At 29.1% G+C, this 2,335-nt stretch overlaps 1 protein-coding gene across 3 annotated transcripts in view; it reads right to left on the minus strand.

Annotated features, from left to right (window-relative positions):
- Positions 1 to 2,335, minus strand: part of LOC123011672 (neurexin-1) — a 42,456-nt gene that overhangs the window by 32,336 nt on the left and 7,785 nt on the right. For 2 of the 3 annotated variants that reach the window (XM_044409244.1, XM_044409243.1), the window contains exon 3: positions 1,760 to 1,813. The exons of the other annotated variant lie outside the window; for it this stretch is intronic. In XM_044409244.1, coding sequence (XP_044265179.1) covers positions 1,760 to 1,813 — 54 coding nt within the window. The remainder of the gene's footprint in view (positions 1 to 1,759; positions 1,814 to 2,335) is intronic. 3 annotated transcript variants of the gene reach the window in all.

Here is a 2,335-nt window from a genome sequence, read left to right on the forward strand (position 1 = left end):
TTTTAATTTTTGCCTTGTTTCTGGCATAAATTTTTTGGATTTTAAAAGTTTTAAGTATAAAAAATGCTCTAAATTTCAAAAAATATTCAAATCCGACAGGAGTTTCATTTTTATTTAGTAGAGTGTCAATTGAGAATTTTCAAAACATCGTGCTACAAAAGACAGTTGGGGAGACTAAGAAAGTGTCAGTTGTACTGGATTAAAAAATTTCTAGACTTGCAAAAAACATTAAAATTTTTTTTAAAGAAATACTTAAATTAAAAAAATGTCAATCGAGACTTTTTTAAAAACCGTGTTGCAAAAGGCAGTGGGGGACACTAAGGAAGTCTTAGAAACTTAGAAATAATATCTAGATTTCCAAAAAAAAAAGTTTAAAAACTTCTAAAATAGAAATGCTCAAATTTAAAAAATGTAAATTGAGACTTTTGAAAATATCGCGTTACAAAAGACAGTTGGGGAGGCTAAGAAAATGTCAAAAAATAATAATATTGGTTAAAATCGCATCCCGCTATCGTCTTTTGTTTTCGACTTATAGACAAAAAATTAACATTTTAGCAAAATCTAAAAAAATTCATATCTTCGTTATTATAGAAGACACAGATTTGAAATAAAGACATTATGAGGGCACTTTTTTACCTAGAATTTAATAATGTGCTTAACAATTTTTTTCAGTTGGTTGTTTAGCCGTAATAAAATAAACTTGTATTTTTTTAACTGGATTAAATTCATTTTAAACCACTTCGTTTTTCAAATTTAATTCAAAAGACGTAAACAGACGTGTACATGACACCAAATTTAATTACCTAATTTAAACACTTTCTTCGCACTATTTCCCCCTTTTCTGAGTTAATTAGAAAACAAATTATTTTGTTGCCAAGTAACAACAAATACTATTTTACTTAGTAACCAAGCAATGTCTCATAGTAATAACCGATTGTTACTTAGCAACTGATTAAAGCATAGTTTTCTACGTTTTAATTGCTAAGTAACAATATTGTTTCGGTGGCTCAATAAACGCCATTAAAATAATTGATTAATTAAATTGTTATTATTTTTTCGTCCATAATATTGATATTTTGCAAGTAAGAGACGTCCTCATTTCTCAATGCAAAAGAAAAGGATGTGCAGCAGAACCGCCGGCGGAAGGGTAGATAGATCAATATACGTGGACGAAGGTGCTGGGCGTGTCGTAGGTGGCCACGTGTTTTTTAAACTATTTTGCATTGTGTAAAATCTATCGATTTTATCAATTTTAGCATGCATTTTGTCTAGTTTTTCTCTCTTTGTGTGGTTTTTTTCGCACATTCATACAAATTCTACACAGAAACAAGAAATAGTAGTAGAAGTTTGAACAAAGCAACTAACAGTAGCAAGTCAAGTCAACATTGAATTGATATACAGGGTGTTAAAAAAAGTTTGTGAAATATTTAAGGAGGTAATAGTATAGACCGAAATAAACAAAAAAGTCTTAATAAACATGGGACCGCAAAGTAACGGTTTCCGAGATATCGAATGTGAAAATTTTAAGAAATAATCGTCGATATCTCGGAAACCGTTACTTTGCGGACCCATGTTTATTAAATCTTTTTTGTTTGTTTTGGTCCATACTGTTATCTCCTAAAATATTTTACAATCTTTTTTTAACACCCTGTATTATGATGTTAAAAAATCCACCGGTCATTTCACTACACTAAAAGCGCACAGTGTGAGTAAAAAGCTTGAAAGGCGTTCTAAAAACTTATTTGAGAGTCTAACTCACCCTAGATTGGGACAGACAGACACCTTCAGTTCCCGCAATTACGCCACCATCACACTGCAATAAGGGCACATTTTTGGTTATTGTGTGTGGATAAGTGTGAGTGAAATACACATTTTTTTCTACTTTTCACATTTTTGGTTTATTTATGAATAATTTTTTAAATAAAAATTTACGTATTTTTGTCACATTTTTATTTCCTTAGTTATATCCTGTTAAATGCTACAAAACTACTCTTTGTTTCTAAATTTCGGTTGCGGCGTTGTCAAATTTATTAGATTTTTTTTCAATTTTTGAAAATTTTTGACTTTATATACATGGTGAATATAAAGTATGGAACCAAGCGGTTTTATTTTTAATCATTTACCTCCGGAAAATAATAATTAATATAAATTAAAGTAATATAAAAAATGTGATCGTAATTTCAGAACGAAATTTCGTTTTGTTTTTGAGTTATGCGATTTTTTTTGTCAAAATTGCAATTTATGTGAAAAATTTTTTTTTGAAAAAATTAAAAATAAAGCAGATAGTTGTAATCCTTAGAGTACAGCTTTCATGAGAAAAATGATTTTATAGTAG

The sequence above is a fragment of the Tribolium madens genome, unplaced genomic scaffold (assembly GCF_015345945.1).
Source record: "Tribolium madens isolate multiple individuals breed KSU strain unplaced genomic scaffold, Tmad_KSU_1.1 Scaffold_91;HRSCAF=231;Tcas5.2_LG7, whole genome shotgun sequence".
NCBI classification, from domain to species: Eukaryota; Metazoa; Arthropoda; class Insecta; order Coleoptera; family Tenebrionidae; genus Tribolium; species Tribolium madens.